Here is an 8,941-nt window from a genome sequence, read left to right as displayed (position 1 = left end):
CCCCAAGGCCTTGCTGTATTTGGGGACATTGCTTCCTTTCCATTGGGCTCCTTGTGCCCCCCACACACTTCCCCTTCCCCAGCGAACCTCTGGATTTGGAGGGAGAGCTGCACAGGGCTGCCTGGACCATCTGTCTGGCTGTGTCCGAGCAGAGCCTGACTTACGTCTGTCTTGGCGCGTGGCTGTGGGGGCAGGCACAACTCGGCTTTGTGTTGCAGTGGGTAGGCCAGACAGCAGGCTCCTGGACAGCTAGCTGAGGGAGGCCCTCGGGGCAAGGAGGCAGCTGGGGCCAGGACTGGGGATGTGATGGCGCCGGGTCCATTCTCAGACCTTAATGCCTCCGACGTCTGACCTGGGTCTCCTGGTGGCAGTGCCACTCTGGAGTGGTGTCCTCCCCCCTCCCCAACACACACACTTGTGATTGTTCACTCTCTGCCTTTCCCCATCCCCCGACTTGGGCGTGGGGTGTCTGTGTGGCCTGGGGCTTGCCTACAGTACCTCTTGTATGTGGCTGGCCACCCTCAGCTCCGGGATCCGGTGTTTGGGATCTCATTCTGGGAGGGCCTCCCGCCTTGCCTTTCCCAGCATCTGGCTCTGCTGCCCCCTCTTGGGTGTGGCCCAGTTGAGGGGAGGCCTCCTGGCTCCTTTCCAGCAGGGGTTGGGGGATGATTGATGGCCCTCCAGCCTGCCTGTGCCGGCTGCTCGCTCATGCGCCCTGGTGGAGGCCACGGTCACCATCTGCGACTCTGGTCTGGGGGTGGATGAGTGGCCTCCACCGTCTGTGGCACGGTGCTCAGCCCGCTGGGGGCCCTAGGCCAGGTGGGGCAGGAGGAAGGCCGGCAGCCTGGGCCAGGGCCTCTGATTCGCACTTGCTTTCTCCCCTCAGGCCTGTCCCCGGGCGCAGCTGCTGGCCATGCCTGCTGTCTGCTTCCTCCTGCTGGTCCTCCCTGCCCTGGCGGGGGCCGTGGACAGCAGCAGGCCCTTCCCGGCCTTCTTGGTGACAGACACTACGCTCACGCACCTGGCCGTGCACCGGGTGACTGGGGAGGTGTTTGTGGGTGCAGTGAACCGCATCTTCAAGCTGGCCCCCAACCTGACCGAGCTGCGCGCCCACGTCACGGGGCCTGTCGAGGACAATGCTCGCTGCTACCCACCCCCCAGCATGCGAGTGTGTGCCCACCGCCTGGCACCTGTAGACAACGTGAACAAGCTGCTGCTCATAGACTACGCGGCCCGCCGCCTGGTGGCCTGTGGCAGCATCTGGCAGGGCATCTGCCAGTTCCTGCGCCTGGACGACCTCTTCAAGCTGGGTGAGCCCCACCACCGCAAGGAGCACTACCTGTCAGGGGCTCAGGAGCCTGACTCCATGGCCGGCGTCATTGTGGAGCAGGGGCAGGGGCCCAGCAAGCTGTTCGTGGGCACCGCTGTGGACGGCAAGTCCGAGTACTTCCCCACCCTCAGCTCCCGCAAGCTCATCAGCGACGAGGACAGTGCCGACATGTTCAGTCTGGTGGGTGAGCCCACTCGCCGGTTCACCTTCTCGGGCCGGCGGCCAGGCCCTCTTCCCCTGCTGTGTCCTCTCAGCCCTCTCGAGAGCCGGCTCCCGTCGCCCTCCTTGCCTTCACCCTGTCCTGATCCGAGAGGAGACGAGTGGCTGAGGCCGGGAGGCCGGGCTAGGGCACAGGATGGGGCTGCTCACCCTGCCCTCTGTGGCCTTTCTGGCCTGGGTGCCTAGGACCATATGGGCAGGGTGGGGGCATGACGGAAGCCCGGGGCGGCGGGGGGGCCTGAAGTGGGGTTGTGGGAGCCTCGTTCCACGCTCCCCTCAACCTGCTCCCCAGGTGTACCAGGACGAGTTTGTCTCCTCGCAAATCAAGATCCCCTCAGACACGCTGTCCTTGTACCCCGCCTTTGACATCTACTACATCTACGGCTTTGTGAGCGCCTCCTTCGTGTACTTCCTGACGCTGCAGCTGGACACCCAGCAGACGCTGCTGGACACGGCGGGCGAGAAATTCTTCACGTCCAAGATCGTGCGCATGTGCGCCGGGGACTCGGAGTTCTACTCGTATGTGGAGTTCCCCATCGGCTGCTCCTGGCGAGGCGTGGAGTACCGCCTGGTGCAGAGTGCCCACCTGGCCAAGCCCGGCCTGCTGCTGGCCCAGGCCCTGGGCGTGCCGCCTGACGAGGACGTCCTCTTCACCGTGTTCTCTCAGGGCCAGAAGAACCGCGCCAGCCCGCCACGGCAGACCATCCTCTGCCTCTTTACCCTCAGCAACATCAATGCCCATATCCGGCGCCGCATCCAGTCCTGCTACCGCGGGGAGGGCACGCTGGCCCTGCCCTGGCTGCTCAACAAGGAGCTGCCCTGCATCAACACCGTGAGCTCTCACCCCCACTCCCGGCCGGGCCCCCGCGCGCTGCCGTGCCGTCCATCCCAGGCTGGCCTAGGCACTCCCTACCTCTGCTCCCCCTCTTTCTCCCCGGGCCTGCCTTCTTGCTGTTGATGGGTGCTCTCTGTTTGTGGGATACCCTTTCTCCCCCTGTGCCGGCCCAAGCCGGCTGCTCCGTGCTCCATCTCCTGGGCAGCCCCATCGTGCAGGCCTTGGAGGTGTGCCTGGGGCCACCTGCTGCCTCATCCTCCTCTCCCTGCTCATGCCTCCTCGTCCTCCTCAGCCCCTGACTTCCTGGTGGGGGTGGGGGTGGTCCCAAGGCCAGCAGTTGGGCTTGGCTGGTGGGGAGCCAGTTTCAGATCCTGCTTCCTTCCAGAATATGGGGTCTTGTGCCCTCAAGCTCTGACTCTCACTGCCTCCCTCCTGTTTCACCAGCCCATGCAGATAAATGGGAACTTCTGCGGGCTGGTGTTGAACCAGCCCCTGGGGGGCCTGCATGTGATCGAGGGGCTGCCCCTGCTGGCTGACAGCAGTGACGGCATGGCCAGTGTGGCCGCCTACACCTACCGCCAGCACTCTGTGGTCTTCGTCGGCACTCGGACTGGCACTCTGAAGAAGGTAGGATGAGGGGCTATGAGGCCTCGGCCAGGGCACGGCCCCTGGGGGAAGGCGGGCTTCCCAGGCTGGGCCCTAGGAACCTGGTCGCGCTCCACCCTCACCAACAGTAGTGCCCGCTGTGGCCCGAACGGCTGGCTCGTGTGACGGAGCCCAGGCCCGTCTCGGGGCCTCCCTGCTAGGAGAGCAGGGCCCCGGCTGGGCCGTCAACTGCCAAGTCCTCTGCTGAATGAACGAGGAAGAAATGTGGGTGTAACGCCCCCCTCCCTCGTGCCCTCTTGTCCCCTCGTGGGCACTGGGGCTGCTTCCATTCCGGGACGGGGGTAGTGGGACAGGGGGAGATGGACTCTGGGAGCCACAGTGTGCTCTGAAGGGATAGGAGTCAGGATGACCACCACGGGCTGCCCCCAGGAGGTCTGTAAAGAGAGCCTGCTGAGTTTTTGGGGGCCTGGTCTGCTCCTCTCCTGGGCCCTCATTTGCATCTGTAACCGCGTTGGGGAGGCATCATTCCCAAAGCACACCGTGCCTCCCTCTAAGGTGTACTTCTCAGTAAGTTTGCAGCACTCTCTTGTGCTGGGACGGTGTCATCCCCCCGAAACGCCCCCCCCCCAGGTTTCCCCCCCCACCCCCCCCACCCCCATCTCCTCCCGGCCTCGACCCCGTGAATCTCTGCATCTCTCGTTCTTGGAGGCCTTTTGGACTGGTTGAGGCACCCGCAGTGGCTCCCAGGGATGGCCTTTGAACCCTCCTTCCCCTGCCTGTGGCGGCCTGGGGGGTGGGGCGGGCAGGTTGAGCGCCGAGCCCGGCCAGGCCCTGGCTTCCGCTTGGTAAGAGCACGTGGTGCGTGCGCGTGGGGTGGCTGTGGCATCAGGCTGGCTTGTCTCGGGGCCCAGGTCCGGGTTGATGGCTCCCAGTACGCCCACCTGTACGAGACCGTGCCTGTGGTGGATGGCAGCCCCATACTCCGGGACCTGCTCTTCAGCCCTGACCACCGGCACATCTACCTCCTGAGTGAGAAGCAGGTGGGCCCGAGGCGGCGGCGGCGGGTGGCGGGCTGGGGGCAGGGCGGGTGCTGACGCGGCCGTCCCCAGGTGAGCCAGCTCCCAGTGGAGACGTGCGAGCAGTACGTGAGCTGCGCGGCCTGCCTCGGCTCGGGGGACCCCCACTGTGGTTGGTGTGTGCTGCAGCACAGGTGAGGGCGGCCGTGGGGGGCCCTGCTCTGCGCCCGTTTCTCCACTCACGCCCTCGTGGCCTCATCCTCCGTCCCCTTGTACTTCACCCAGCCAACGAGCAGAACCTCTCTCCCCAGGGACGCCCCTTGGGCCGCAGGGGACGAGGCCGAGGCACACTGTTGCCTGGCACTGTGGGCTGGGTCGGCCGGCCCCTCTTCCCTGCAGGCCTCCGTGACTCCCCTGGCGCGGGCCCTCCGGGGCAGCTGCGTAGCGGGCTGTGGCCTGATCCCACGCAGGTGCTGCCGCCAAGGGGCCTGTCCGGGTGCCTCAGCCCCACACGGCTTTGCCGAGGAACTGAGCAAATGTGTCCAGGTGCGGGTCCGGCCCAACAATGTTTCGGTGAGCTCGCCCGCTGTGCAGGTGAGTGGCGGGGTGGGTGCGGCTGTGCGGGCCTGTGCACGCGCACGTGCGCGGGCTGAGGCGGGGGCGGCGGGGGGGGGTCACCTCCTCTTCTGACTCCTCTGCCTCCCCCAGCTGACGGTGGCCATGCGCAACGCGCCGGACCTCAGCGCTGGTGTGAGCTGTGCCTTTGAGGAGGTGACGGAGAGCGCGGCCGTCGTGCTGCCCTCCGGGGAGCTGCACTGCCCCTCGCCCTCCCTCCAGGAGCTCCGGGCTCTCACCCGGGGGCATGGTCAGTGGGCTGGGGCTCTCCGGGCTGGGGGCACTCGCCGGCCCGGGCTTGCTCACGGCCACCCCTGGGCTCGCTGCAGGGGCCACGCGCACCGTGCGGCTACAGCTGCTCTCCAGGGAGACTGGGGTGAAGTTCGCCGGGGTCGACTTCGTCTTGTACAACTGCAGCGCGCTCCAGTCGTGAGTCCTGGCCTTTCTGCCGTCCGTCCCCGCATCTCTTCGTCCCTTGCTGTGCCGTGCGGGCCTCAGGCGGGCCCTCGCGCCCCCTTCCTTCCGTTTCCCGCACGGCCTGTAGGAGGGTGGTCGGAGGGGCAGGCCCGGTCCTCTGTGACCTCTGAAGCCTCTCCCCACCAGGTGCATGTCCTGCGTCGGCAGCCCTTACCCCTGCCACTGGTGTAAGTACCGTCACGTGTGTACCAGCCACCCCCACGAGTGCTCCTTCCAGGAGGGCAGGGTCCACAGCCCTGAGGTGAGGCGGGCGCCGTGCGCGAGGGGGCCGGGCTCCCCGTGGGCTGGCCTCTGGCTTCTCTGCCTTTGCTCGCCTGGGTTTCTCGGAGCCTCCTCGGTTCGGGCCTAGCCCAGCTGGGCCCCGGGGCGGCCGCCGCCGAGCGCGTGTGGCTGATGGGCGTTCTCCCCTCAGGGCTGCCCTGAGATCCTGCCCGGTGGGGACCTCTTGATCCCAGTGGGCGTCATGCAGCCTCTTACCCTGCGGGCCAAGAACCTGCCACAGCCGCAGTCAGGCCAGAAGAACTACGAGTGCGTGGTCCGGGTGCAGGGGCGCCAGCAGCGGGTGCCGGCCGTGCGCTTCAACAGCAGCAGCGTGCAGTGCCAGAACGCCTCGGTGCGCGCCCCCCGGGGCTGCGCGCGGCTGCGCGGGGCTGCGCGGGGCTGCGCGCGCTCTGGGCTCACGCTCACGCGGCTCCCTCTCTCCCAGTACTCCTATGAAGGCGACGAGTCCGGCGACACCGAGCTGGACTTCTCTGTGGTCTGGGATGGGGATTTCCCCATCGACAAGCCTGCCACCTTCCGAGGTGAGGGGCGGGGTGGGGCCGAGGAGCTCGCCTCCTGGGGCACCGTTGCCGTGAGCTGGCCGCCCCCAGCGGTGCCCTCTGCCCGCAGCTCTCCTGTATAAGTGCTGGGCGCAGCGGCCCAGCTGCGGCCTCTGCCTCAAGGCTGACCCTCGCTTCAACTGCGGCTGGTGCGTCTCGGAGCACAGGTGCCAGCTGCGGGCGCACTGCCCAGCCCCCAAGACCAACTGGATGCACCCGAGCCAGAAGGGCACCCGCTGCAGCCACCCCCGCATTGCCCAGGGGGGCCCCCCCCCCCCCCTTTCGGTCGGCCGGGCACCGGACGCGAGCCTGGGCTCACCCTGTCGCCTCTCCTCCTGCTCTGCAGATCCACCCGCTCATGGGGCCCAAGGAGGGAGGCACCCGGGTCACCATCGTGGGCGAGAACCTGGGCCTCAGCTACCGAGAGGTGGGCCTGCGGGTCGCGGGCGTGCGCTGCAACTCCATCCCCTCTGAGTACGTCAGCGCCGAGAGGTGAGCGCGGCTGTGCGGGTGCCGGGGCCCTGGGCCCTCCGCCGCCGGCCCTGACCTTCTCGGACCCCTAGGATCGTGTGTGAGATGGAGGAGTCGCTGGTGCCCAGCCCGCCGCCAGGGCCTGCGGAGCTCTGTGTGGGCGACTGTTCCGCTGACTTCCGCACTCAGTCTGAGCAGCTCTACAGCTTTGTGGTGCGTGGGCTGCCCGCCCTTTCCCCTCCCACCCCTTCCGAAGCCTGCCCCCCGCCCCGCCCCGCCCCGGCTGCCTCCTCCCTCCCCTCAAGGCTGCTGCTTGCACAGACGCCAGCATTTGACCGCGTGAGTCCCAGTCGGGGCCCGGCGTCCGGGGGCACACGGCTCACCATCTCCGGGAGCTCGCTGGACGCCGGCAGCAGGGTCACTGTGACTGTGAGGGACCGCGAGTGCCAGTTTGTGAGGTGGGCAGGGCCCCGTCAGCCTCAGCCTGGGCGCTGCATACGGGGCCCCAAGGGCACGTGGGTCATGCCCCTGGGCTGCCTGCCCTGAGCGCCCTGCTTGCCAACATAGGAGAGATGCTGAGGCAATTGTGTGTATCTCACCCGTATCGACCCTGGGCCCCAGCCAGGCCCCCATCACCCTGGCCATCGACCGCGCCAACATCTCCAGTCCTGGAGTCTTCTACACCTACACCCAGGACCCCACTGTCACTCGCCTTGAGCCCACCTGGAGCATAATCAAGTAAGACCCTAGGAAAAATGGGGAGCCTGGCCAGCAAAGCCTGGAGCCTTGCCTGGTGACTGGAGCCTTGGGCATCAAGTTACACATCCTGTGAGCCCGAGCCCTCATAGGCACAGGGGGCAGTGTCCTCGCAACAACACAGCCCCTGGCATTCACCTGGTGCCCCCAGGCCCAGGAGGCCCTGGGCTCCCCAGCAGCCCGGATAGCTCTCCAGGGCCAGGCTGGGGGGCAGTGGGGGAGGGAGCCTGAGGCCCCTCCCCCACTGCCCCCAGTGGAAGCACTGCCATCACTGTGAGCGGGACCCACCTACTGACAGTCCAGGAGCCCCGGGTCCGGGCCAAGTACCGAGGCATCGAGACCACCAATGTGAGCGCACCAGCTGCCGTCGCCCCGCCCCCTGCCCCTGCCCCCTGAGGCCTCACGTGCCAGGCTGCCCTCCTTTGTCCCCACAGACGTGCCAGGTGATCAACGACACCGCCATGCTATGTAAGGCCCCCGGCATCTTCCTGGGACGGCCCCAGCCCCAGGCCCAGGGTGAACACCCCGACGAATTCGGCTTCGTGCTGGATCATGTGCAGACGGCCCGCTCCCTCAACCGGTCCTCCTTTACCTACTACCCTGACCCCAGCTTTGAGCCACTTGGGCCCTCTGGTGTCCTGGATGTCAAACCTGGCTCCCACGTGGTGCTGAAGGTATGGGTGGGGCACAGGGACGGGGAGAGGCAGGGGGGTGGGGAGCCCCGGCTGTGACCGTGTCCTCCACCCACAGGGCAAGAATCTGATCCCTGCAGCGGCTGGCAGCTCCCGCCTCAACTACACGGTGCTGATCGGGGGCCAGCCATGCGCCCTCACGGTCTCCGACACGCAGCTGCTGTGTGACTCGCCCAGCCAGACGGGCCGGCAGCCTGTCATGGTGTGTGGGGGGTGGGGAGGCCGCCAGGGGCGAGCGCGGTGGGTGGGGCGGCGAGCTCAGGGCGGGCTTGTCCCCGCAGGTGCTGGTGGGCGGCCTGGAGTTCTGGCTGGGTACCCTGCACATCACGGCTGAGCGGGCGCTGACCCTGCCGGCCGTGGTGGGCCTGGCGGCAGGCGGTGGCCTCTTACTGCTGGCCATCACCGCCGTGCTGGTGGCCTATAAGCGTAAGACCCAGGATGCCGACCGCACGCTCAAGCGGCTTCAGCTGCAGATGGACAACTTGGAGTCCCGCGTGGCTCTGGAATGCAAGGAAGGTGCCTGGGCCGGGGGTGTGCTGCAGGGCGGGGCCGGGGGGCGGTGTGGGCTCTTCCCTGCTCCGCTCACTCTCCCTCCCCGCCCCTCCACAGCCTTTGCTGAGCTGCAGACAGACATCAATGAGCTGACCAATCACATGGATGGCGTGCAGATCCCGTTCCTGGACTACCGGACCTACGCAGTGCGCGTGCTCTTCCCGGGCATTGAGGCCCATCCGGTGCTCAAGGAGCTGGATGTGAGTCCCTGCCTTGCCTGCCCACTCCTCATCCCCTCCGGGGCCACCCCCACTCTCTGAGACTCCCTGTCCCTTCCAGACCCCCCCCAACGTCGAAAAGGCCCTGCGCCTCTTTGGACAGCTGCTGCACAGCCGTGCCTTCGTGCTCACCTTCATCCACACGCTGGAGGCCCAGAGTAGCTTCTCCATGCGAGACCGTGGCACCGTGGCCTCGCTCACCATGGTGGTCCTGCAGAGCCGCCTCGATTACGCCACGGGGCTGCTCAAGCAACTGCTGGCAGACCTCATAGAGAAAAACCTGGAGAGCAAGAACCACCCGAAGCTGCTGCTGCGCAGGTACTAGAGGCCCCA

The 8,941-nt window shown here is 67.2% G+C and overlaps 1 protein-coding gene across 1 annotated transcript; it reads left to right on the top strand.

Annotated features, from left to right (window-relative positions):
- Nucleotides 1-913: 913 nt before the first annotated feature.
- PLXNA3 (plexin A3) lies at nucleotides 914-8,933 on the top strand. Its single transcript, XM_044911896.1, has 22 exons — nucleotides 914-1,510; nucleotides 1,842-2,381; nucleotides 2,829-3,011; nucleotides 3,902-4,030; nucleotides 4,100-4,200; nucleotides 4,477-4,600; nucleotides 4,715-4,871; nucleotides 4,951-5,050; nucleotides 5,225-5,339; nucleotides 5,511-5,711; nucleotides 5,805-5,901; nucleotides 5,990-6,204; nucleotides 6,266-6,411; nucleotides 6,483-6,603; nucleotides 6,712-6,848; nucleotides 6,958-7,128; nucleotides 7,401-7,494; nucleotides 7,581-7,820; nucleotides 7,897-8,040; nucleotides 8,120-8,354; nucleotides 8,448-8,590; nucleotides 8,670-8,933. The coding sequence occupies exons 1-22, from the start codon at nucleotides 914-916 to the stop codon at nucleotides 8,931-8,933; spliced, it is 4,254 nt and encodes a 1,417-aa protein (XP_044767831.1).
- Nucleotides 8,934-8,941: the final 8 nt, after the last annotated feature.

Source organism: Neomonachus schauinslandi, chromosome X (assembly GCF_002201575.2).
Source record: "Neomonachus schauinslandi chromosome X, ASM220157v2, whole genome shotgun sequence".
In the NCBI taxonomy this organism is placed as follows: Eukaryota; Metazoa; Chordata; class Mammalia; order Carnivora; family Phocidae; genus Neomonachus; species Neomonachus schauinslandi.
This window is presented reverse-complemented; position numbering and strand designations above follow the sequence as displayed.

What these genes read in the sequence shown, in the direction of transcription:
- PLXNA3 (XM_044911896.1), top strand. Translation starts at nt 914, where the DNA reads ATGCCTGCTGTCTGCTTCCTCCTGCTGGTCCTCCCTGCCCTGGCGGGG. An exon ending in TGAGCTCGCCCGCTGTGCAG is followed by an intron (nt 4,601 to 4,714) that starts GTGAGTGGCGGG and finishes TGCCTCCCCCAG; the next exon opens with CTGACGGTGGCCATGCGCAA. An exon ending in CGGTGCTCAAGGAGCTGGAT is followed by an intron (nt 8,591 to 8,669) that starts GTGAGTCCCTGC and finishes TGTCCCTTCCAG; the next exon opens with ACCCCCCCCAACGTCGAAAA.